General features: G+C 40.3%; 1 protein-coding gene across 8 annotated transcripts in view; it reads left to right on the forward strand.

Moving 5' to 3' along the window:
- The window catches only part of PLA2G4A (phospholipase A2 group IVA), a 151,277-nt gene extending 144,482 nt beyond the window's left edge, over positions 1–6,795 (forward strand). For all 8 annotated transcript variants that reach the window (XM_038542331.1, XM_038542332.1, XM_038542330.1 and 5 more), the window contains one exon: positions 6,176–6,795. In XM_038542331.1, coding sequence (XP_038398259.1) covers positions 6,176–6,307 — 132 coding nt within the window. In that variant the 3' untranslated portion in view covers positions 6,308–6,795. The remainder of the gene's footprint in view (positions 1–6,175) is intronic.
- The last annotated feature ends 18,811 nt before the right edge of the window (positions 6,796–25,606 follow it).

Consider the following 25,606-nt stretch of genomic DNA (forward strand, 5'->3'; position numbering starts at 1 on the left):
GGGGGGTGGCACGAATGAATGTAAGCTTCCTCTTAAATCATATGACCATTGCGATTTGTGCTCAAGGGATTCATGTGTGTGTGTTCATGCTCGTGCGCGTGTGTGTACATTTCATACCCAGGTAGGAATTCCGATGTTCACTGACATTTTGTCTCTTTTTTGATTACCCTCCCTGACTCTTCACTTTTAACCAAGAAAACATATCTTATTAGAATCAAAGCTTCTTGATAAGTGATGATAAATGAAGACCAACCAAACTGCTGAGGTAGGATGCTGGAGAGATCGTTAGGCTCAGTCATTAGCTAACTCACCGCTTCCCATGCCCTTTGGATAGAGTAGCTTGCTAATTCAAACTTCAGCAACACAGCACATAATACCTTGCCATAGACTGTCAGAGTTGCTTGCAAATTGTGAACACGGGGAACATAAACTCTTCTAATGCAGACCCCGACTGCCAACTCCCGAGAAGATGGTTTTCAAGTTTGTGGCCATGACCACTGTGGCTTAAGGCACATTTTCATCTTCAATCAACATTCTGGCTTCACTTTTTATTCTAAAAAGCCCACGCTGTCTCCGACAGCTGGATGCTTCTAGTGGTTTCTTTTCCCCAGAGATCTCAGCTGGCCTGCTTTGCTGAACCTAATTCTAGATCATCTTTAGAGAACTTTGGCTGTTTCTGCTCTCGTCATCACAGCAGCCTGGGTTTCTCATTAGCATCAGGTTTCTGCACTTACTCAATCCTCCCAAATTCCTTCTCACTGAGCATTGCCTCAGTGCTTTAACAATGGCAGTATTTAAGGGGGAGAGTTGCTAGTGGGTTTTTTGGGTTTTTTTTTGTTTTGGTTTTGGATTTTTTTTTTTTTTTAAGAAACTTAACATAGAGTGACTTATACCGACAGACATGTGGTATGTAGGAAATGCAGATACTTTGGAATCAGACCAAGGTGCGTTCAAATCCTTGCTCTTGGCTGAGTGACCTTGGACACATTGGTTAGCTTTTCCAAATTTTACCTTCCTCATTTGTAAGGGGAAACAATGATGCATATCTTATAGGACAAGGTGAGGATTAAGTAAAATAATATAATTTAAAGGCTTGGCATGTAAGAGACTCTTAATAAATTGAAGCAGCTAATATAATAATGATAATATTATCAGTGTTCATATTGTCTTCTGTTTTTGCTTATATATTTTAAACCCATTAAAAACACTAACTTGCCTTATCTATCTTTCGTATCCTCCAGAGACACTGATCACAATGCCTGGCACCTAAAATAAATATACAATGAGATTGTCATGAATGATTTTTAACATGTCATTGACTTACTGGCTGAAGTGTTGAAGAGTTTCATGTGATAGGAAGAAGGTATTGCAAGTGTCAGGATGCAGGTCCGTTGGTTGGAGGCAGAATTCCTGACCATGCAGAATCTCTGCGCCACGTATGCCTGGGCATGGAGTGTGGCTACATGCTCTACTCATAAAGCACCAGCTTGCTCTAGAGAGAATATAGCCCAGGACTTGTTGATTCAGCCCTCGCAGGAAAACGTACTGTTAGGCAGTCTCAGTCATTCAATTTATTAAATCAGTAGGTATATTCTAAGAACAGGTTATGTGTCGACTTAATATATACCAGTGGTGCATAGTAAATAATAAACTTTTAAAATTCTTTCTCAAACAGTTCTATAAAGTGTTAAATACCAGATACTAATTACAGTGAGGAAGTAGGATACCTGGATGACTCAGGTTAAGCATCTGATTCTTGATTTCGAATCTGGTCGGGATTTCAGGGTCCTGAGATTGAACCCCGCAGCAGACTCTGCACTGGGCGTGGAGCCTGCTTAAAATTCTCTCTTTCTTGGGATCCCTGGGTGGCGCAGCAGTTTAGTGCCTGCCTTTGGCCCAGGGCGTGATCCTGGAGACCCGGGATCGAATCCCACGTCGGGCTCCCGGTGCATGGAGCCTGCTTCTCCCTCTGCCTGTGTCTCTGCCTCTCTCTCTCTGTGTGTGTGACTATCATAAATAAATAAATTAATTAAAAAAAAAAAAGATTCTCTCTTTTTGACTCCAAACTCTGGGAAACGAACAAGAAGTAGTGGAAGGGGAGATGGGGGATGGGGTGACTGGGTGACAGGCATTGAGGGGGGCACTTGACGGGATGAGCACGGTGTTATACTATATGTTGGCAAATCGAACTCCAATAAAAAATTTATAAAAAGAAAAGATTCTTTCTCTCCCTCTGCCCTTCCCCCATCCCTGCTTGTGCTCTTTCCCTCTCAAAGAATTAGTTAATTAATTAATTTAATGAGGAAAAGTATATATCCAGAAGTACTGGTACTAATTCTTAGTTTATTGATATTTCATCATCATAATAGCATTTAGGTACAAGTTAAAGTTTTTATCTTTTTTTTTTTAAAGTTTTTTTTTAAAGTTTTTATCTTTTAAAAGTAATTTAGAAACTTATTATAATCATGGCCTAATATGTGAGGCCCAAATCCATCTACCTTTAATACTGCCTTTAATCTCTTTCCATCTTATTTATTCATTAATTCAACACATGTTTATTGAGTCTCTACTGTGGCAAGCACTGTTTTAGTAACTAAAGGTATAACAGTGCACAGAAGAAAAGGAACGAAAAAAGTTTTGAGTGTTTCATATAAGCTATTTTTCCCTCACATATTTAACACTCAAACTTGCCTATGAGGTGGGAATCTTTATTTATATGTGAAGAAACTGAGGCAAGGGTAATGGAGGCAGATTGCTGGAAGTCACACAGTTACATGGGGAGCCAAGATGGGGCTGCAGGGTTGTTTTTTTTTTCTTCTCACTCTCTCCTATTTTTTAACCATCTGCTTCTCAAGCAGCCTTCTTTCTTCCTATTTCCCAAACACAGGCGAGTTTCCAGATGCTTCCTACACGTGCCATGACCTCCCATCTTCAGCCTTTCTACAGGATGGTCTTTCTACTGAGAATACCCCATCCGTCCACTGCACTTAACAGAATCCACCTGTCCTTCCATGCATCTCATTGTCTCCCTGGTTGAACTTTGTTTAACTCAGCCTTCTGTGCATTCATTAGTTGTACAAATATTTATGGTTCCTCTTCTGTGTTGTAAGTGCTGTGATTAAAAATGACAAGATTCATAAGGCCCCTGCTTTCATGACACTTTAGTTCTTATTGGAAAGGCAGACATTTGCTAGCAGATTCATAGTAATTTAGACCAGAATGTCTTCTTGTATTCTTCTAGATTTGTAATTTTTACTTCTCTTTTCAAAATATATGATAATTTCTTCTTTGGGATCATTTCTAATTTTCCACTGTGGGAATTCAGTGTTTGCTTGTGGACTGCTTCTGGTCTTCTGTCTCTAAATTTGTTCCTTTTTGAAAGAAGATCCCATTTTGTATGTTTCCTTTTCTTATTCTCTGCCTTTCTGGCCATAGATTTAAAGAGTTTGGATCAACAATTAGGAGGCTTTTGAAGAGCACAAGTGAAGGATGACTTGGGTCAGTCACACTACTTAGGGAAGGGCAGAGGCTTCCATCCTTAGGGGATGGAGAGGCGTGAGAGATGAGGGCTGTCGTAGGAGAGCTTCCCACAGAAGGGAAGGATTTGAAATCTCAATTTCAGTGGGGAATGAAAGAGGAAATGATATGAACATGATATGAAAGGATATGAATGATATGAAAAGATATGAATACTACTGAAGATTACTCCTAATATCATTTAAAAAATAGGAAGATTCAAAGATAGCATATTGCTTCTTTGGATACATGTAATTGTACCATGTATCATGCCAGAAGGTTTGGATTTAGCACTGATGTAAGATTGAGTTTAGTCTCTTGTGTTTATATTATTGAATTATTAATCACACCAAATGGCTATGTTCTGCAACAATCTGAAAAAATCTGGCCATGATTTCACAATGTTAATATGCCACCTAGTGGTTCATCTTGCACATTCTAGTTGCATATGATTAGAGTTTTTCAATTAATACATGTAAATATTAGTTTTCCTTTATAAGAATGGCCTATTAGAAATACCTGCCAAGGTCCACTTATGGTAAATCCACTAGCTCATGGTAATGATATTGCTGATTTTTTTGTACTTATGAATTTGTTATAAAGGAATTGACAACAGTTATTAATATAATTTCCCTATGTTTTTGATATTTTAAAGCTTTTTAGGTATTTGGAAAATAAGTGGTTGATTTTTATTTTACTTGGGTATTTCTCTGCAATGAGAGTTCCTGTGTCCTGGGCTGGTATGGTGAAGGAGAAATCAACTGAAAACTTGCTGACATAGTATCCAGAAAGCAGAGAGATTATTAAAAGAAGATGTAGTAGGACACAGTTGATAGCAGAATTGATTTGCTGACTTTTACCATTTAATAAGCCCATAATTGGATACACATTGTGTGTTTCTTTCTAGTAAACTTTATAGCCTTATATCCAAATTAAAGCGCCTACATTTTCACACATATGATCAATTTAAAAATAACAATAAATAGATGCCAGTTATGGAATGTTTCCTAGGTGCCAGGTATTGTGCAAAGTACTTTATATAAATGAACTCCAATCCCCACAAAAACTAAGATAAGTATTATTATTCCTGCTGTGAAGAAGAGGGAATGAGTTCAAGGATTTCAGTTAATTCCCTTTGATCTCACATAGCCAAGAAGTGATTATACCTCGAGGTCCTTAGTCAAGGTCTCCTTCATAGGCCTCAAGCCTCTTCTGTCACCATAGAATTAATGATGTTTCCCTTACTCATGAGAAAAATGGGCTCAGCATATACTTGCTTTACTTAAAAGACACAATAACATTTGAGTCCATAAGATAACTACATATACATATATATTATGCTTTATTATATATATTCTCTATATATAATTTAAAAATCATAAAGCAAATAAAAGTGTCACATTTCTATGATAAAGCCCTGTTTCCAGAATACAACTGTTTGTATTTGTACAACTGTTTAAAGTTACCATTAGAGAATTAGGCCTACCCATCGAGACCAGCATAAAGTTACAGAATATTTGTCATGTATTAGCACCACCCAGGTCATGTATCTCTCTCCTCTAGGCATTGAACTTGGCTTGTTCAGTGACGCTGGATGTGGACATGGGAAAAACCCCTGTGCCAAGTGGGCCACTCTAGTTCTGGGTGGGAGGGGGCCCTACATCCTAAGCTGCTCAGGCTTGCCAAGTATGGCAGGAGCTGAAACACATGCAGATAATACCTAAATGTTGTTTAACAATCTTTGAGGTAGAGAATAAAGGGAATTGTAAAATAATCCCTGTGATATTTTTCTTTGCCTTCAAACTTCTATCTCATTGGTTAAGATGAAATCCTATAGTCCTGTCATAGGGAATGGAGTCTTCCTGATTTTGGCAGGGTTCCAAATAAGCGGCAGAACCGAGATTAATATACAGGCCTCTCTTCCAAAGCCCATTCCCATTGCTCTGCAACAACTGTTTCAACTAAATTCCAAATCTTATCTTCTTTCCAGAAGTTCTTAACTAGGTTAACTTCAGACCAGAAGAGAGTATAATTGGAATAGCAATTCTTAGAGGTTGTAGTCACCATTAATTTGAGTATATATGAAAATTATCCCGAATAAAAAATAGTCATCATCAATAAAATCACAGAGTATGATATTTCCTTGAGAGAGGACAGCCACGTTTTATAACTCTATTTATTTAGCTGAGAAAGCAGGGCAATTCTTCAGCAATGCCTTCTTTTCTCATTAGGCTTAAAGAAAGTCTTTTACTTCCTTATGGTCTCTCATTTATGCTTGTCCGCTAACAGTAAAGAACATAAATTTTACATTTAGTAGTTACTTGTTTCTACCCTCTTATCAATTCCCCATTGAAAATAGAATAAAGATCAATTTACCAGGTTACAAATACTTTATTCCCAATTTTACCAGCACAAAATCTGGAACACTCCTGGAGTAGTTCTTTCTCTAGTTGGGGAAGGAAGATTATCTGGGAATGAGCTTAACAAGAATATAACGGTGGGATGTTAGATTTAAATATACACATGCATGACTTAGAGATTTCTCTACTTCAAAAAGAAAACTATAATAAAAAGATCAATTAGATTTTTTTTGACCAAACAAATGTTTACATGAGTTTAGAGCAATACTAATTACACATCTTTCCCCCTCTATTTGCAGGTGATAAAGAATGCCATAGTTGAAAGCATTGAATACAGAAGACAGAATCCATCTCGCTGCTCTGTTTCTCTTAGTAATGTTGAAGCAAGACGATTCTTCAACAAAGAGTTTCTAAGCAAACCCGCAGCATAGTTTGTATGGTGGAAAGGGCAGCAATTTCTGATGCTGAAGCAGTTTGAAATTCCATTACAACTGGATTTAAAAGCATAGTACAGATATTAGTACTGATCACAAGAGACTGGCTAATACTCAAAGTTGCAGTTATTTAGCTGCAGAGAAATAATACCATTATAAATTTGTTAGATTGACAGATGATGTGATTATGTAAAAATATACTCAGCTACATTTTCTGTCAGTATGTATTTCCTGATGCAAATGTAAGGACATAGACTGTACTTTTAGACATTCCTCACCAACTATCTTATATGTCCTCTTTTTTAAGAAATTGTTTTCTTTTTAGAATATTTGACAGTTCAGTCTCAATAAGTAAGACTTTGCATTGTGTGTAAATGTTATTCACTGACTGGATTTATTCATACCATAAGACAACACTATTTTTTATTTATATACACATGTATGCATATATGAAATAAATACATCAATATGCAATGAGCATGAGATAACTGAGTTTTTGTTTATTTTTAATGAAGTATTGCCCTGTAGCTATGAAGGATTCTCAGATTCATAGTTTTCAAACAGAAAATTTGTTAATCCTAAATGGTAATATGAAAGATTATTTAAAATCATGATTATTTTTCATAAAGGAGAAAGTATGTATAATTTGCTGAACAAATGGTATATATTTACTCAGCAAGTAGAAAGAAAGTGTAACCTCTTGTAGTTTAATATTTTACTTTGAGATTATCTTAGACTGTTTGTCCACCAGAGAACAAGTGACCTCAGCAAAAAAATCCAGAAGAGTGGCAAGGGCTGTATCTATAAGACGTGTTTTAGGGACAGTCTGTATTGTATGACTCTGGTTTCAGGTACTATTGAACTGCTAAGGTTCAGGGTTGGTGTAAAAGTAAGGAGAAAATAACATAGTAAGGAAACTTATTCATCTATTTATTGTTGGTCACCTCCACTGGAATGTAAGGTCCTTGAGGGCAGGTCTTTTCTCACTTTTCTGCCACTACATCCCCAGATCTTACAGCATGCCTGATGATCTGTAGTGGGCACTAATTTGTTCTATGCATAAATCAACCAAAGAAAGAATGAACTTTCAATTGTCCCCTTCTTTATTATTGTTTTTGCTTTTCCTCATAGATATAAATGTGAATAAAAAGTGAGAGAAAAAAGACAACTGAATGGAGGTTAAAGAAAAGTAATTCAAAGAAAGAAGAATGAATATCCAATTAACTTAGCACCATTTATTGAAGAGACTGTCTTTTCTCCACTGAGTGTTCTCAGCCTTGTCAAATATTAGTTGATAGTATATGCTTAGGCTCTTAATTCTGTTCCATTGGTCTATTTGTCAATTTTTATGCTAGTATCCTACTGTATTGATGACTATAGCTCAATGGGATAGCTTGAAATCAGGAAGTGTGATGCCTCCTGCCTTGATCTCTGGATTTCTTTGGCTATTTGGGGTCTTTTGTGGCTCCATATAAATTTTAGGAGTGTGTTTTCTACTTCTGTAAAAATGCCACTGAATTCTTAATATGGATTGCATTGAATCTATAGATGTAGATTTTGGTAGTATCAACATTTTAACAATATGAACACGAGATACCTTTCTACTTATTTATATCTTCAATTTTTTTCATCAGTGTCTTACAGTTTTCAGAGTAGAGATTTTTTGCCTCCTTAATTTATTTCTAAGTATTTTATTATTTCTGATACTATTGTAAATGTATTTCTGAATTTCAGAAAGTTTGTTTACTGTGTAGAAATGCTACTAATTTTTGTATGTTAATTTTGTATTCTGAAACTTTATTTTATATACTGCAATAGAATTCATTGATTGCAGCTTTTCTTTTTTTGGTTGTATCTTTAGGATTTTCTATACATAAAATCATGTCATCTGCAAAGAGAGACAATTTTACTTTTTCTTTTCTAATTCTGATAACTTCTATTTCTTTTTCTTGCCTGATTGCTCTAGCTAAAACTTCTAGTAATATGTTGAATAGAAGTGGTGAGAGTAGACACACTTGTCTTGTTCCTGATGGTAGAGGAAAAGCATTCAACCTTTTTACCATTCAGTATGTTGGCTGTTGAGTTTGTCATATCCGGCCTTTATTATGTTGATATATTCCTTCTATGCCTAATCTGTTAAGAGTTTTTATCATGAATGAATGTTCAGTTTATCAAGTGCTTTTTCCAGTTGTCAAGATGATCGTATGATTTTTTTCTTTCATTCTATTAATGTGATATATCACATTGATTGACTTGCATATGTTATGTTCAACCATCCTTGCATCCCAGGGATAAATCCCAATTGATCATGGTGAATGATCTTTTGTATGTGATGCTAAGTTCAGTTTTGCTAGTATTTTATTGAGAATTTTTGCATTTACATTCATCAGCTTATTAGCCTGTAGTTTTCTTTTCTTTTATTATTATTATTATATATATATATTTTTTTGTAGTTTTCTTTTCTACTAGGTGTTCTTTTCTGGTTCTGTGTCAAGATAGTGCTGGCCTCAGAAAATGAGTTTGGGAGTGTTTCTGACTCTTTGATTTTTTGGAAGAGTTTGAGAAGAATTGGTATTAATCCTTCTTTGATGTTTGGTAAAATTCACCAGTGATGTCATCTGGTTTTGGGCTTTTCTTCCTTGGGAGATTTTGGATCACTGATTCAATCCCCTTACTAGTAATTGATCTATTTAAATTTTTTATCTCTTTCTGATTCAGACTTGGTAAGTTGTATGTTTTTAAGTTTGTCCACTTTTTCTCAGATGTCCAGTTTGTTGGCATATAGTTGTTCATAATAGCCTCTTATGATCATTTGAATTTCCGTGTTATCATTTGTAATGTCTCCTTTTTCAGTTATAATTTGGTTGATTTGGGCCTTTTCCCTTTTTTCCTTGGTTAGTCTAGTTAAGAGTTTGTCAATTTGGTTAATCTTTTCAAAGAACTAACTCCTAATTTGGTTAATCTTTTCAATTGTTTTCTGCTCTGTATTTCATTTATGTCTGCTCTAGTCTTTATTATTTCCTTTCTTCTAACTTTGCTGTTCTTTTCCTAGTTCCTTAAGGAGTAGAATTAGGATATTTAAGATTTTTGTTATTTATTATACTTCTTTATTGCTATAAACTCTTTTAAAACTGCCTTTGCTGTATCCCACAAATTCCAGTATGTTGTTTCCATTTTTATCTGTTTCAATCTTTATTTTTCTATTATTTCCCCTTTTAATTACATCTTTGATCCATTTTCACTAAGTCTTGTTTAATTTCCATGTGTTCATGAATTTCCAGTTTTCTTCTTGTTAATTTCTAGTTTCATGCCATTGTAGTCAGAGAAGATACCTGATATGATTTCAATCTTCTTGAATTTACAAAGACTTGTTTTATGGCCTAACATATAGTCTACCCTACAAAATGTTCCATGTGCGCTTGAGAAGAATGTAAATTCTTTTTTTTTTTTTTTTTTTTCTTTGGGTGTTTTTATTAACTTTTTAATGTAAAAATTTTGCCATACCCAATATGGGATGTTTTCATAAGGTTTGAATGAACGTGCAGTTTTGCTACATGACAATTCTCACATTACTTGAAGAAAGCCCCCTCCTCTAAAATCCTAGGAACAATCTCAAAATGTACCCAGGCATACCCCCTATGATTTTTCCCACATGGCAAATTTATCAGAGGGTCAGGCAACAATTTTGTTCATGAACTGGACAATTTTTTTAGTTGTAGGTGTGTAGGTAGTTGCCTTTGGTTGTGTTCTACAGTCTGCTATTGTTGAATAGAATATCCCGTATATGTCTGTTAGGTCCAATTGTTCAATAGTGTTATTCAAATCTGCATTTCTTTATTGATTCTCTGTCTGGGTGATCTATCCATTATTGAGAGTAGAACTTTTACTTCTATTAGTTTTTGCTTCATATATTTAAGTGCTCCAGTGTTAGATGCATAAATGTTTATAATTGTTATATCTTTTTGATATATTGACTCCTTGATCATTATATAATTACCTTCTTTGTCTCTTTTTACTATTTTTAGTTTAAAGTCTATTTTGTCTGACATAAGTATAGCTACCCCTGAATTGTTGTTGTTGTTGTTGTTGTTGTTACTATTTGCTTGAAATGTTTTTGTCCACCCCTTCTTTCACTCTTAGTCTATGTGTGTCTTTTTTTTATTACAAACTTATTTTAAAACTTTATTGAAATATATTAAGGAAGACTGAAATTTACGATAAGCTAAAGCATGTCTTGGTTAGGAAAATTCTAGTGAATATGTTGGAAATAAAAGTTGGATTTATACAGATCCTGTAACCCAGGAGTTCTGTTCCTAGATATGTAGGTCAGGCATACAAAGAGATACCATCATTCTCATCATCATTACTATCATCACAGTTAACATTTATATTTGCCATATAGTTACAACATTAAATGTGTGTATTCACTCATTTATTAGCTTATACCATATGAAAATCCTGATATATGACTCTGTTTGGCCAACAAAAATCACAATTACACATGCTTCAAGCTAATATCCATCTCAATATTCTGTGTGTGTCTTTAAGGCTAATGTGAGTCTCTTGTAGTCAGCATATGGTTTGATACTGGTTTTTTAAAATCTATTCGGCCACTCTATGTCTTTTAATTGAAGAAATTAATCAGTTTATGTTTAAAGTAATTATTAATAGTTAAGGACTTACTGTTGCCATTTTATAGTTTTCTGGCTGGTTTGTAGATCCATTATTCCTTGTTTCATGTCCTGCCATCTTTTTTTTGTATTTTGATGTCTTTTGGTATTAGTGTGCTTTGACTTATTTATTGTGGTTTTTGTGTGTCAGGGTGATTAAGATTTTCCTTTGTGGTTATCATGAGGTTTACATAAAATATTGTAAACTGATAATGCCCTATTTTAAAGTGATAAAACTTAACTTCAATAGAATTCATAAATTTTGCACATTTACTTATCCTCCCGCCCCCCCTTTTAGGTTATTTCTTTTATAACTTACATGTTTTTCTTACATCGTATAACAGATTGTTATTGTTATGGTTATTTTTAGTACTATGGTTCTTTTTCTTTTTTTTAACTTCTAAACTAGAGTCTTAGGTCAATTTTGCACCACTATTACCATATTGCAGAATCTAACTATGGCTATATATTTCCCATTACCAGTGAGATTTACACTACCTTTTTATGTTTTTGTGATGTTAAATTGCATTCTTTTCTTTCCACTCAAAGAGCTCTCTTCAGCATGTCTTCTAAGGCAGGTCCAGTGGTAAGAAACTCCCTTAGCTTTTTCTGGTTGGGAAAGTCTTTATCTCTCTTCTGTTTCTGAAGGACAGCTTCATTAAGTTTAGAATTCTTGGTTGACAGTTATTCTCTTTCAATATTTGAATATGTCATCCTATTCTCTCTTGGCCCCACAGATTCCCCTGTAATCCCTGTAGTGTGAAGTTAGACTAGGGACTCTTGCAAAACAACTCACAATGCTTGGGGGTGAGGATGGGGGCTATGGCTACTCATCTCCCTAGATTCTTTTTTCCTACCAGAGGAACCAGAAACTCAGGAAACACCTTCTGCATAGTGCTGCACTGGTCTGGGGAAGGAGCAATTCAGTCCCTAAGTAGCTGCTGCTCTTACCCTTCTAATGTGATCTTAGTCTCTGTGGTGCCGGGGTGGGGTGCATGTATATTGGTGGTGGTACTTTAGCACTAACCCTGGTGTTCTAGGATTCTTAGTGGTGTCTTAGTTGTCCTTCTTATGAGGGGGAGCAAAGTCAAGAGCAACCTATGTTGCCACATTGGTGACATCACTCAATCTTGGCCTTTAAATCCCATTATTTACAAAAAGAAACGTAGGCTTTTTAGAGAAGTGGCTGATTTTAGGGCTGGGCTGAGACAAAAACAAAAAAAAAGTATAAAATAAAATAATTTTAGATCACTTTAGTTTGCCAGAAAGCAAGGAAGTGCTCAAGGAATAACAAAGGCATGTCAAAAAGACACAGAATTCAGCTTGAAGGGATACCCACTGGCTCTATTTGGGAAAATTGAGCATTACAATAAACAATAATAGTAACATCATAATCTGTTATGCAACAGATCATATAATCCCATTGAATAATATAGGAAATCATTATTTTGTTGAGTAAATATGCTGATAGTTAAATAAGGAATCATCTCAAGTCATCTCAAAGATAAATGTTAATAGTTAAGAAATCATTTCAAAGTAATAAGCATCTTTTATAAAATGCCTATGAATTATAAAAGGGGAAAAAGTAACTTTACAGTGGAAAAACCTTGCAGAATAATCGAAATTATCATCAGTAATTCAACAAATCAAAATCTTGCTCACTTAATAGGATGCAATGGGACGAGTGTAGCATCACTCATGTGCTATGTGATAGTCTTACAAAGATGCACCACCCAAATCTGTTCATGAATAAATATCAAGCAAGCCCAAAGTGAGGGAAATTCAAAGCATAATTTTCTGTAATAGTCAAAATTATCAAGGAAAGACTAAAGAACTGTTCTGGACTGAAGAAGACTAAAGAGACATGACAACTGAAGACAATGTATGATTCTGACCTGAATTCTTATTGTTATTAAAGATGTCATCAGGACAATTATTGGAACTTAAATGGGATCTGAGGATTTGGTCATAGAAATGTATCAATGTTAATATCCTGGTTTTGATTGTTGTATTGTGATTATACAGATTATCCTTTTTTCTGGTAAATACAAATTAAAATTTTCTGGGTGATAAGACGTTATGTTGGCAGCCTACTTTCAAATGGCTCAAAAAAGAAAAAAAAAATCTCTTCAAATTCTACCTGCAACTTTTCTGTAAGATTAAAACTTTTTCAAACAATTATAATTACCTGAAGCTTTAGCAGTAGGATCTCAGAAGTTTCTCAAATAATTAAAGAGGTTCGCATGAGTGGCTCCCTTTTCATATCCACATTTTCTTCTTTTAACTCTTCCTACAGCTGATGAGTGCAAATTTTACTTATCTATATTGAATAAAACCCAAAGAGGTAACCATAGGCTAAAAATTCTATAGAATTACTTTCACTGAATATTTTAAGGAATAGTTTTACAGCATCCTAATGATTTTTTAATGCCTTCTTACTGTAATACCAAGTGACAGATCCAGTTGGTGCCATCATTGGCTGCATAAATATAAGAGCAAAGTTAGCAATAGCCAATAAGAAAAGTTTTGTTGAATAGAAAAGTTGTTCTTTTGGTTGAACGCTTTAAACAGTGCAGATAAGTAGACATTTATTATGTCCCAATATGTGTAAGATGCCATGCTTGGAAATGAAGAGAAACTGTAGCAAGGAACTGGTTGGTGGTAGCCCAGATCCCCTTTGCCTCCTCTGGGCACCCATCGCCCAGCTGCGGCGAGGATTGGCTTTTAAAAGCCCACAGCTTGCAGCCTTCTTCTGAGAGCTGCCTTCAACTGAGGAGATGTGCTTGTGGTGTTAGGACTTACCCCTGGAGGAAGCCTGCAACCGGTCACTAACTGATATAGGGCTACAAAAGGCACCTTATCTCAAGATGGGCTCTTCTCTGTTGCTTTTCCTGCCTTTGGGATCTGTCTGGGATCAGGCTGAGGTAAGACTACAGTTAAACCCACTTTTTTTTAAAGATATGATTTATTTATTCATGAGAGACACAGAGAGAGGCAAAGACATAGGCAGAGGGAGAAGCAGGCTCCTCGCAGGGAGCCCGATGTGGAACTCGATTCTGGGACCGGGATCTTGACTGAGCCAAAGGCAGACGCTCAACCACTGAGCCACCCAGGCGTCCCAAAACCCACTTTTTAAATCTAGCTTCACTATTATTCATCTAAGAGTACTTCTTCAACATATTGCTTACATAAGAACCTTCATCTCAGCCTCTTTCTCTAAAGAAACTGATCTAAGATAGATGCCAAAGTACCTGGGACTGGATTGTTTGAGTTTACAAGTTAATAAAAGATAGAAAAAAAATAAAGTAACACCTGAAAAGGCCAAAAATTATATATATATATGTAATATATATATATATTATATAACAATACATAGCGATATATATATATATATATATATATATATATATATATATATATCGTTAAAAGTGGGATAATGGGGTAATTAGGGAAATTTTTTTAATTAGGGAAATTTTCATTAAGAATTGGCATTTAGGTGAATTCTTAAAAGATAAGTAGAATTTCAAATTGGCTGTAGGAGACAATGATTTCCCTACTGGAATAAGCTAAATAACGCCTTGGGGATTCTGTATTCCTCAATACTTGTTTTTTTTGTTTGTTTGTTTGTTTTGTTTTTAAGATTTATTTTAGAGAGAGAGTGTATAGGGTTAGGGAGTGGGAAGAGGGAGAGGGGAAAGAGAATCCCAAGCAGACTCCACATTGAGCAAAGAGTCTGACACAGGGTTCAATTCCAGGACCCTTGAAATCACGACTTGAGCTGAAACCAAAAGTCGGTTGCTTAACTGACTACACCACCCAGGTGCTCTTCCCTCAACACATTTTAATACCACTTTAGGATTTGTTTTGGCATCAATCCACTAACTTGTATTAAGTTTATGAACCCCCATATCCTTAAGATATTTTACAAGTAAATTTTATATGTTGCAGCAAATTAAATCTAATCAGGTGAAATTTAATGGAAATGAATGAAGAACACTGTACTGAAATCCAATAAACCAATAATGCAGTGGAAAGAGAAATACGACATCAAGGTTTATGGTATACATCCAGAATATCCAAGGAAGAATGACTTGGGCAGGGGGGAGTGGTTAGAAACAATGTCTTGAATCCATTGATAAGACATTTATTCAGATTCTTCTATATACTAGGTGTTTGAGACCCACTTTACACACAGGTAGTAGAACTGTTTAAATCTATTGGCTTCAAATCTCAGTTTGGAATGAAAATATAAATCCTCTACATTGGGGCACCTAGGTGGCTTAGTCACATAAGTGTCTGCCTTCGGCTCAGGTCAGAATCCCGGGGTCTTGGGATCCAGTTCCACGTTGGGCTCCCTGCTCAGCAAGGAGTCTGCTTCTCCCTCTCTCTTTATCCCTTCCCTCTCCACTCATGTGTGCGTTCTCTCTCTCTCAAATAAATAAATAAAATCTTAAAAAATTAAATAAATCCTGTACGTTGCCACTCTCCCTTCCAGAATACCTAACAGACATAGCCATTGAACTATCATTCTTCCTGATGAGTCTGGAGGCAACTTTAGATTTCTGCTGGGTACCTGCCCCAGGTCAGTCATACCAGTTGATTAGATTTGGCATAAGAGGGGGATCTGGGTGGCTCAGCGGTTTAGCACCTGCCTTTGGCCCAGGGCGTGATCCTGGATTCCAAGGATCAAGTCCCACATCGGGCACCTGCCTTCGGCCCAGGACATGATCCTGGATTCCAAGGATCAAGTCCCACGTCGGGCTCCCTGCCTGCTTCTCCCTCTGCCTGTGTCTCTGCCTCTCTCTCTCTCTCTCTCTCATGAATAAATAAATAAGTAAAATCTTAAAAAAAAAAAGATTTGGCATAAGAATTGAAAACCACTACTAAGTTTCTTTGGAAGAGAAATTAAATACCATTCAATTGCAAAGAAGGAAAAGTTTCTACCAATTACATTTTTCAAAAAAATGGGATAAAATCCATGAGGTGAATAAATTCCTTGTCACCAGAGTTATTCACATATTCACAGAGCACAAATTCAAAAGATTCATTTGCTAGGTGTGTAGCGAGGGACAGTGTAGATGACTTCATGGTATATAATTCTGTAGCTCTGTTTGCATGTTAATGAGGATGCCTATTTATCTACGAAAAGAAATCTATGATGCTAAAATTTTAGTCCAAGAAACTGGTTGGAGAGAGATTTTAGGCAGAATTCTAACCATTACCATGTCCTGAAACCCATTATGTACATTATTGTCTGCAGCTCCCAACAAAGCAACTTTAATACAAATCCCTTTCTCTAACGTTTTAGCCTGAGCTGATTTCCTCTATTTCTCCACACTATGCTGAGTAAAGATACAAAGTAGTGGTAAATATAATGACTTAATATCAAAAATACTATCAAAAAAAGAAGCTAAATGCAGCATGGCTTATGAGGCTCTTCACATCCACAACCACACAAACTTAGCCTGATTTCCCACTATTCTTTCTTTGCGCCAACTGAACCAGGTGTGCTTTTTCATGCTCTGGTCATTAATTGCATTTTTCCTATTAACAATTCCTTTGTACAACTTGTTTCTTTTGGATTTTTCTTGTAGATCCAGTGGAAATATTCTTTTTAGTGAAGCCTCAAACACCCCTTTGCAGACTTTAGCACGTTCTTCTGTGCTCCCATCACTGTGCCTCTAGAAGAGCATTGTGTTCTGTTTCCACCAAAGAAATAGCAAACCCATCCCAGGCTGAGTTTCTGATTTTCATCAGCTAAGCTCTTGTTTAAGTAATTTGTGGTTTAGGTATTAGCATTTATGTTATGCTTACCAGAGGCAAGGTGCTCTGCTAAACATTGTAAAGCATCAAGGGAAATAGTGATAACATTAATCAGCTCTAGGAAATCATCATGGAATGAGGTTAATAGAATAATTGTATACTTATATTAAAAACACCCCTAGAAAAAAAAGGAAAAGTCTCTAACAGAAGCTACATTAGAATTCTCTCAGTTGACTAGCACACAGGAGGCCAGAGGCTCAGTGTCCTCACAAGTCTCATGGAAGCAAGTTTCATCATCCCCTAATCTAGCCTTCATACTGCTCTCAGAACCTCCTTTCAAAAATGCAAATGTGATTGTCATTTTCCCCCTGAAAATTGTTCAGTGCTTCCTCATTCAACCCAGGAAAGTAGTCAAAACACTAAAGAGACAACTATAGGTTAGGGCTGTCTGGTTTCTACCTACATAATGAGCCTTTCTTCTGGCTACCACCCCCCCACCCGACCCAATCACAATCCTATCCTTGCAATCTACATTCAGCTCACCAGTCTGCATTATTCTATCCACAAATCCTTGTATTTATATTTACTGGCCACTCCATTAGCAATGCCCAACTCATGCCTGTCCTATTTACTATTAAACATATCTTCCTTGGGAGTCCTAGAAATATCACCTCCTCTGTTATGTTCCTTCCTTACTTCTTGAGCTGGATTGAGGAGTTCATTCTTCTATGTTATCATTTGCATTACTCAGTTCCTGAGATAAATCTGTAGGAGTCTGCCCTGCCTGGCTGGCACAGGGCCTAGTGGGCTGACAAGGTATCCTTCACTGAGAGACAAATGGGAGACATGATCACTGGGAAGCCCAGAACCCCATCAGGCAGTAAGTCTAGAGGACTGACTCATTTCAAATAGAGCCTCAGATATTTGACCTGTGTGGGTTCCCTCCACCCTGATTACTTTCAGGGGGTTGGGTATCCTCCCAGCTTCAGGAGCCTGAGTGCCCCCTGACAGCCAAAGCCAATGGACAAGGCAGGGAATGTGCATGTGCAAGCTGTGCAGGTGAGGGTAGCCAGGGATCTGGAAGGAAACAGCCCTTGGGAAAGGCCTGATCTCAGGAGTAAGCTGTTTGGGATACGAGGCATCTCTCTCATTCCAAGCCTCATCCTACAAGAATGCACATATTCCCCCTGAAGGCAGAGCCAGAGGAAATCACACTGCCTTGCCATCATCTGGCCCAGCAGACTGGCTGTGGCACCCTCCAATAAGACATACATCGGACCATTGATTGCTGTAGAAGCCAGGGACCCCATCATTAAGCCAGTCCAAATTTGGACTATTACCATTTTAAAGCTACTTCCTCAGAAAGATTTTCAGGGATGGGCTCCATATACCCAAGAGCTATGCTGGTATCTGGGGACAGGAAAGAATTGCCCAGGCCTGAAGGATCCCAGCTGCCCAAGGCTGGCTAATGCCTGCCTACTTCCACATGGGTGTGCTGCATAGGTCAGGTGAGCGAGGGACCTGTTCCAGGTGAAGCGTCTGGAGAAGCCTGGTGCTAGGAGCAGGCTGACAGGGTATAAGGCATCTGCCTAATTCTAAACCCTAATCTGCACAAATGCCTATGTTTACCCCTGAAGGTAAAGCTAGAGGTGTATGGACTGCCTGGCCAAGACAGGGACTACCAGGCCGCTGGGATAGCCCACACTGAGACTTCTGGGAGTCTAGATTTCAGGTAAGTCCAGGCACATTTATGCAGCTGGTAGAAACAGGGACTGGATTGTTGCCAGTTTAAAGCAGCCACCTCACAAAGATTGGGGGTGGGGGGTGGGGGGGGCTCTGTTGTGCTGGAGGCTATGCAGGCGACTCGAGACTGACCCCAGCCCTGCAGACCCATAGGGCCCTGGCTGCCCTTGGAGGGCTGAAGGCGGTACAGCCTGGGCATGGGGGAGCCACGTGGGTCAGGGGAGCCAGGGGCTGGAAGAGGGCGGCTGTTGGTAGAGGTTGGGTCACAGAGGCAAGCCAATTGGGGTCCCTGGTGTCTGCCTTCTACACAAGTGTTGATACTCCCCCCAAAGGCAAAGCTGGAGGAAGCAGCACTGCCTTCCCACCTGCAGCCCAGTGGACTGGCCAGGGTACCCCACAGTAAGACACACCGGGAGGGCTGTCATTGCTGAGGGATCCCATCCTACAACCAGTTTTATTTTTTTAAAAGATTTATTTATGTATTCATGAGAGACAGAGAGAGAAAGGCAGAGACACAGGCAGAGAGAGAAGCAGGCTCTATGCGGGGAGCCCGATGCGGGACTCGATCCCAGGTCTCCAGGATCAGGCCCTGGGCTGAAGGTGGAGCCAAACTGCTGAGCTACCGGGCTGCCCATGCAACCAGTTTTAAATATGGACTATCACCCATTTAAAACTGCCTCCTCAGGAACATTTTTGGAAGTGGGTTCCACCCACCCAGAAAGCTGTGCGGGTGACTGGGGACAGGCCCAAGCTCCTCAGCCTGGAGGGCTCTGGCTGCCCAAGGCCGGCTGGTGGGTGCCTGTGGTGCATGCGTGAGCTGCACAAGTCAGGGGAGCCAGGGACCTGAACAGAGAAAGAGTCAGGGGAAGCCTGATCACAGCAGTGAGCTGCTGGGGTGCAAGGCATTTGCCTAATCCTAACCTTCATGAAAGCTCATACGTGGACCACCGTGCCAGGGCGGGGATACACGGACACCCTCCAGTAGGTGATACCTGGATGCCTTGATTGCTGGAGGAGCCCAGGATACCACCAGGGAGCCTAGCCAGTTGGGGACCAAAATCCCAGTTTAAATCGAACCTCCAGGATATTTTTAGGATGTGGGCTCTCTAAACCCTGAGGCCATGCCATTGGTTGGGGTCCTGTCAGAGCTGGGCAGGCTCGGGGAGCCCCTTGCAGCCCCAGGCCTGTTAGCAGCGTGGATGGAGTAGAGCAGGGGAACCCGGGTCCTAGAACAGGTCAGTGTCAGACAAGGCCGGCCTACAGGAGAGGGCTATTTGGCCTGACTCCAAGCTTTTTTTTTTTTTTTTTTTTTTAATTTTTTAATTTTTTTTAAATTTATTTTTTATTGGTGTTCAATTTACTAATATACAGAATAACCCCCAGTGCCTGTCACCCATTCACTCCCACCCCCCGCCCTCCTCCCCTTCTACCACCCCTAGTTCGTTTCCCAGAGTTCGCAGTCTTTACGTTCTGTCTCCCTTTCTGATATTTCCCACACATTTCTTCTCCCTTCCCTTATATTCCCTTTCACTATTATTTATATTCCCCAAATGAATGAGAACATATAATGTTTGTCCTTCACCGACTGACTTACTTCACTCAGCATAATACCCTCCAGTTCCATCCACGTTGAAGAAAATGGTGGGTATTTGTCATTTCTAATAGCTGAGTAATATTCCATTGTATACATAAACCACATCTTCTTTATCCATTCATCTTTCGTTGGACACCGAGGCTCCTTCCACAGTTTGGCTATCGTGGCCATTGCTGCTATAAACATTGGGGTGCAGGTGTCCCGGCGTTTCACTGCATCTGTATCTTTGGGGTAAATCCCCAGCAGTGCAATTGCTGGGTTGTAGGGCAGGTCTATTTTTAACTGTTTGAGGAACCTCCACACAGTTTTCCAGAGTGGCTGCACCAGTTCACATTCCCACCAACAGTGTAAGAGGGTTCCCTTTTCTCCGCATCCCCTCCAACATTTGTTGTTTCCCGCCTTCTTAATTTGCCCCATTCTCACCGGTGTGAGGTGGTATCTCATTGTGGTTTTGATTTGTATTTCCCTGATGGCAAGTGATGCAGAGCATTTTCTCATATGCATGTTGGCCATGTCTATGTCTTCCAAAACTCTTCAGAGTGTAGGGATAGAGGGAACACTCCTCGACATCTTAAAAGCCATCTATGAAAAGCCCACAGCAAATATCATTCTCAATGGGGAAGCACTGGGAGCCTTTCCCCTAAGATCAGGAACAAGACAGGGATGTCCACTCTCACCACTGCTATTCAACATAGTACTGGAAGTCCTAGCCTCAGCAATCAGACAACAAAAAGACATTAAAGGCATTCAAATTGGCAAAGAAGAAGTCAAACTCTCCCTTTTTGCGGATGACATGATACTCTACATAGAAAACCCAAAAGCCTCCACCCCAAGATTGCTAGAACTCATACAGCAATTTGGTAGCGTGACAGGATGCAAAATCAATGCCCAGAAATCAGTGGCATTTCTATACACTAACAATGAGACTGAAGAAAGAGAAATTAAGGAGTCAATCCCATTTACAATTGCACCCAAAAGCATAAGATACCTAGGAATAAACCTAACCAAAGAGGTAAAGGATCTATACCCTCAAAACTATAGAACACTTCTGAAAGAAATTGAGGAAGACACAAAGAGATGGAAAAATATTCCATGCTCATGGATTGGCAGAATTAATATTGTGAAAATGTCAATGTTACCCAGGGCAATATACACGTTTAATGCAATCCCTATCAAAATACCATGAACTTTCTTCAGAGAGTTAGAACAAATTATTTTAAGATTTGTGTGGAATCAGAAAAGACCCCTAATAGCCAGGGGAATTTTAAAAAAGAAAACCATATCTGGGGGCATCACAATGCCAGATTTCAGGTTGTACTACAAAGCTGTGGTCATCAAGACAGTGTGGTACTGGCACAAAAACAGACACATAGATCAGTGGAACAGAATAGAGAACCCAGAAGTGGACCCTGAACTTTATGGTCAACTAATATTTGATAAAGGAGGAAAGACTATCCATTGGAAGAAAGACAGTCTCTTCAATAAATGGTGCTGGGAAAATTGGACATCCACATGCAGAAGAATGAAACTAGACCACTCTCTTGCACCATACACAAAGATAAACTCAAAATGGATGAAAGATCTAAATGTGAGACAAGATTCCATCAAAATCCTAGAGGAAAACACAGGCAACACCCTTTTTGAACTCGGCCACAGTAACTTCTTGCAAGATACATCCACGAAGGCAAAAGAAACAAAAGCAAAAATGAACTATTGGGACTTCATCAAGATAAGAAGCTTTTGCACAGCAAAGGATACAGTCAACAAAACTCAAAGACAACCTACAGAATGGGAGAAGATATTTGCAAATGACGTATCAGATAAAGGGCTAGTTTCCAAGATCTATAAAGAACTTCTTAAACTCAACACCAAAGAAACAAACAATCCAATCATGAAATGGGCAAAAGACATGAACAGAAATCTCACAGAGGAAGACTCCAAGCTTTCACCGACAGGAATAAGCATATTCCCCCGAAGGCAGAGCTAGAGGAATCTGAACTGCTTTGCCAGAGTCAGGATACCTTCCAATGACAAGCACCTGGAGCCTCCATTGCAGGAGCAGCCCCGGGGTGCATGAGCCCTGGCGTGCATGAGCCCAAATGGGGGCCGACTGCTGCCAGCTTGAAAGCTTCCACCTCAGGAAGATTTTCAGGGAATAGGCACTCTGCACCCTGGAGGCTCTATGGGTTTTGGAGACCGGCCTGAGCCCAACAGTCCTGGAGGACCCTGGCAGACAGAGGCCAGCTGAGCGGATGCAGACTGCTTGTGGGTAGTGCGGGTCCGAGGAGTCAGGGGCTCGAAACAGGGCAGCTGTCTGGAGAGACCTTGTCACAGAGGCAGCTCTGATTCCAAGTTCTAACCTACACAAATGCACATAATCCCCCCGAAGGCAGCGCTGGAGTAATCTGAAGAGCCTTCCAGGTGGGACACAACAGGGTGGGCTAGGTACCCTCCAGTAAGAGACTCTTGGGAGATTTGATTGCTAGAAAATCCCATCAGGGATTTTTCAGTCAAATGGGGACTGGCTGTCATCAGTTAAAATCTGACTCAGATTTTCTGGATGTGGGCTCCCTCCACCTCAAGGCCTTTCAGGTGGTTGGGGTCCTCCTAGAACTCCAAAGGCCTCGAGCACCCCTGCAGGGCAGGACTGACCAAGAGAAAGTGGAATGTGGATACCCAGGCCACAGCAGGTCAGGTAGTCGGAGCCCTGGAAGTAAGTAGGCAGCTCCAGGAAATGGCCAGGTCACAGGAAAGGCTATTTGGGGTACCTGGCATCTGCCTCATTCCAAGTCTTAGCCTACAAAAATGCACATATACCCCCTGAAGGCAGAGCTAGAGGAAACTCCCTGCTTGCTGGCAGCCCGCCCTACAGACTGGCCAGGGTGTTCTAATAAGCACACCCGAAAGCCCTGATTTCTGTAGAAGTCGGGAATCCCATCACTGAGCCAGTTCACATGGGGACTGATTGTCACCAGTTAAAGCTGCCACCTCAGAAAGATTTTCAGGGGTGGGATCCCTCCACTCAGGAGGCTGTGCAGGTAGTTGGAGATAGACAAGGACTCCACAAGCCTCGAGGGCCCGGGCTGCCTTCAGAGGGCTGATAGGCTGCATATTCTCCACTTCCAAGCCACACAGATCAGGACTGCAGGGACCTGGACCAGGGCAAGTATCTGGAGACACCGTGTCCCAGGAGCAAGCCATTTGGGATACCAAAGCATCTGCCTCATTTCAAGCCTTACGCTACACAAATACACATAGTCTTTCTGAAGTTTCGCTGGAAGAGTCTAGACTGCCCTACGAGGACAACGGGGCCTGGTGGGCTGCTGGGGTAGCCCTCACTAAGAAACCCCTAGATTACTGGTATGCCCAGAACCTTATCCAGCAGCCATTCCAAATGGGGACTGGCCACCACTAGTTTAAAGCTGCCACTTGGGACTCCTGGGTGGCTCAGCAGTTGAGAATTTGCCTTTGGCTCAGGGCATGATCCCAGTTCGGGGATCGAGTCCCACATCAGGCTCCCTGCGAGGAGGCTGCTTCTCCCTCTGCTTGTGTCTCTGCCTCTCTCTCTCTGTGTCTCTCACAAATAAATAAATAAAATCTAAAAATAAATAAAGGCTTCTTCAATAAATAAATCAAGCAAGCAAGCTGCCACTTTAGGAAGATTTTTTAATAGGTGGGCTCCCTCTGCCCTAGAGCTGTGCAGGTGGTTTGGGAATGGCACGATCACAGGCCTGCAAGGCTCCAACTGTACTTGGGGGAAGGGCAGAGATGATGCATACTGCACATGTGTGAGCTGTGCAGGACACGGTAGCCAGGAAAGTGTCTAGAGAAGCCAGGTCCCCGAGCAGGCTTTTGGAGGTACAAGGTATATAGCTAATTCCAAATGTTACCATACATAAATGTGCATATTCCCCCTGAGTGCAGAGCTAGAGGGATCAGGACTACCTTGCTGGGGTGGGGCCACATGAGATGGTTGGGTTCCCTCCAATAAGAGACACCTGGGAGTCTTGATTAATGGAGAAGCCCAGGATACCATCAGGCAGCTATTCCAAATGGGGACTCACAGTCTCCAGTTTGAAATGGAGCCTCAAAAATATTTTCAGCATGTGGGTTCTTTATACCCTGAGGCCATTACAGTGGCTGGTGTCCTGCAGAGAAGCTCAGTGGATCTGGAGCGCCCCGGGCAGGCCAAGCCCTGATAATAGGGTTTGGACTGCACATGTGCAGACAATGCAGGTCAGGGTAGCCAGGATTCAGGAACAGGACCATATAGGTTGAAGTTGGTTGGTAGGCGTGGGCTCTTGCGGGCAGCTGACATTTGCCTAATTCTAAGCCTTAAACTACACAAATGCATATATTCCCCCTGAATGCCACACTGGAGGAATCTGGGCATGGCAAGTTGGAATAGTTGGGGGACTGTCCCATAGAGACACATTGAGCCTTGATTTTTGGAAAATTAGAAGAGCCCATCAGGCAGCCAATCCAAAGGAGACTGACAGTGGTCAGTTTAAGGTGGAGCCGTAGGAAGATTTTTGAGAAGTGAGTTCTCTCTACCCCAGACGCTAACAAGTAATCTGGGATTAGCCTGAACTTGACAGACCTGGGCAGTCAAGGGGTGAGCTGTCAGGGAGCAGACCTGTGTGCATGGGTTGTACAAGTCAGAGTAGTCAGGGACTTGGACTAGGGCTATGTCAGGTAAGGCTGGGTCATGAGAGAGGCCTATGGGGATGCAGCCTAATGGCCGATACCTGCTATTCCTTGTCTCACCGAGGGCAGAGCTGGAGGTTTTATCAGTTGTCTTCCAGGGAGGGGCTGATTTTGTAGGATAGGATATCCTTCATTTGGAGACATCTGGGAGTCTCTAGAGAACCCTAGTTCCCCCTTAAGGCAGCAAGTCTGCATAAAGGCTGACCTCACCCATTTGCAGCTGTTGGCTCAGAACTGTATTCTGAAGGTGTGATCCCTCCACGCCTGAGGCTCTGCAGGTGTTTGGGGGCCTGGCCAGAGTTTCACAGGGAGTCTTAATCACTGCTGAAGTCTGAGACCCCAGCAGACAGGAGGACTGCTGCCAACTTTGGCTCACACCTCAGAGCGACATCTAGAGGGGAGTGATGGGCACTCTCTACCCTTGAGGCAAGGTGGTACTGTGTTGGTCCTAGCCCAGGGGCACCCAACAGGATATGTATGGCTCATGCAAACTGCATGGCTCAGGCCAGCCAGGTCCTGAAACATGGCAAGTGTCCCAAGAAGCTGGTTCTTAGGAATGGACTTTTAAGGGGAACAAAATGTCAGCCAAATTACAAGGTCAAACTACTCATTGTGCAATATTTTCCCTAAAAAGAGAGCTGGAGGTTCTTCCCTTGCCTTGCCAGGGAGGGGCCAGGTGGGCAGGAAAGGATATCCTCCATTAGGAGACACCTAGGAGTCCTAGTTCCTAGAGAAGCCCCAAACCCAACAAACAGCAAGTCCACATGGGAAGTCTTGCCCATTTGCAGCTGCAACCTCAGAGGGATTTTTGAAAGATGG

Source organism: Canis lupus, chromosome 7 (assembly GCF_011100685.1).
Source record: "Canis lupus familiaris isolate Mischka breed German Shepherd chromosome 7, alternate assembly UU_Cfam_GSD_1.0, whole genome shotgun sequence".
Classification (NCBI taxonomy): domain Eukaryota; kingdom Metazoa; phylum Chordata; class Mammalia; order Carnivora; family Canidae; genus Canis; species Canis lupus.